General features: G+C 39.1%; 1 protein-coding gene across 1 annotated transcript in view; it reads right to left on the reverse strand.

Annotated features, from left to right (window-relative positions):
- Positions 1-1,547, reverse strand: part of LOC102194916 (uncharacterized) — a 19,700-nt gene that overhangs the window by 2,134 nt on the left and 16,019 nt on the right. The window contains exons 6-8 of the mRNA XM_005755033.1: positions 1,372-1,449; positions 1,189-1,245; positions 141-206 (exon numbers count right to left, since the gene is read on the reverse strand). Coding sequence (XP_005755090.1) covers positions 141-206; positions 1,189-1,245; positions 1,372-1,449 — 201 coding nt within the window. The remainder of the gene's footprint in view (positions 1-140; positions 207-1,188; positions 1,246-1,371; positions 1,450-1,547) is intronic.

The raw sequence follows: 1,547 nt of genomic DNA on the forward strand, positions 1-1,547 counted from the left end.
GGGGGTGCTCTGGGTGTCGTCCCATTGCTTCAAACCATTCAATCCCAAAATATAAATACATCAATATCAATGTATAAATAAAATTGAATTGACTTATGGTGAGTGCCATGCTTTGTCGTTATGGTGGTTACTATGGTTACCTTTCCTCTTGCCAGCTTTCTTCTTGCTTTTGATGACCACCTGACCATAAGTGACGTCCTCAGGACCTGAAAACAGAGAGATGGATGGAGTGACTCGAGATCGGATTTTCAGTGCTCAAGGTCATGTTTTTTTTAAATTTTTTATTATTATTATTCTTTTAAGATTTGCATTTTTTTAAATAGTTGCATGTTTTTGATCGGCAAAAATTTAGTAGGTTGTTCATAAAGTTTGTTTCCATATTCTTGAAGCAGGTTGTAGCTGTCGCATTGAAACATAAATATTATTATTATTATTATATGGTTCCTATGTTATGTTGTTTCCATCTACTGGACTTGAGTATGGCGCTTGTATTTGAATTGTAATTTTATATATATATACATATATGTATATATACATATAAGTTCAGGTTGTCATGTCTGCGTCTCATGTTTCCTGTTTTATTTTGAAGAGGTCTTGTGTTTCTATGTTCACTGTATTTAGTTTTACTCTTTCCCTGCAAGTTCATTATGTTCAGGTGGGTTGTGCTGTTTTGATCTTTATAGTTGTTATTTCCCTAGGCTTCAGTTATGGTTATCATAGGCTTAGTTCTTGTAATGTGGCTTCCCTGTGTTCCATGTTGTGTCTACTGTGCCTTTCTGTACCATTCCAGGTTCCTATGTTCTGTCTCCCCAGTTGCTCTTAAGTTTACATGTCTAGAGTTCAGTCAGTGTGTTTCCTGTTTTACTTTGAAGGTCCATGTCTCATGTCAGTGTTTCTAGTTTTGTTTCCCTTGGCTGGTCCAGCCTGATTACTCCCAGCTGTGCTCTCCTTCTGTGTCTCATTCCCTCGTTATCCCTCTGTGTATTTAAGCCCTGTGTTTCTCTTTGTCAGTGTCGTAGTCTCCCTCATGGCTGTGTTTCAGTTATCCATGTCCAAGTTTAGTTTTGTTATATTTTTCGTGCCATTCTGCAATAAAGGAGCTTTTTGAGTTTGATTCCTGTGTGGTGAGTTTTCCGTTTGGGTCCTTCCCCTGCCTGCACAGCCGAAACATGACATGTTCATGTGTACCTGAAGTTTGAGTCCTCACATCAGAGTAGACAGCTCGTAGATCAGCAGGATATTTGTCTGGAATTTACAGACATTCATAGAGGCAGTAGTTTTCAGCCTTCAGTAGTACTCCTTTTAACACAGATTTAAAGAGTACAGTATGTGGCTACATAACATGCTTGTCTTATTTTGATGACAGCCTACCTCTCCTGTTGGCTCTCTGTTTGATCGTGACATCAGCATAGGTCACATCCACAGGAGGAGGAGACGGGTTTTTACTTCCTGAGAAGAGAGGAGGGGGAAACACATGAACATGATTGTGGTGACCCTCAGTATGTGTGAAATCTGTGTTTAGGACTTAACTTTGTGGTCCTTGTTGT

This window comes from Pundamilia nyererei, unplaced genomic scaffold, assembly GCF_000239375.1.
Source record: "Pundamilia nyererei isolate P.nyererei 1_Seehausen unplaced genomic scaffold, PunNye1.0 scaffold00850, whole genome shotgun sequence".
NCBI lineage: Eukaryota > Metazoa > Chordata > Actinopteri > Cichliformes > Cichlidae > Pundamilia > Pundamilia nyererei.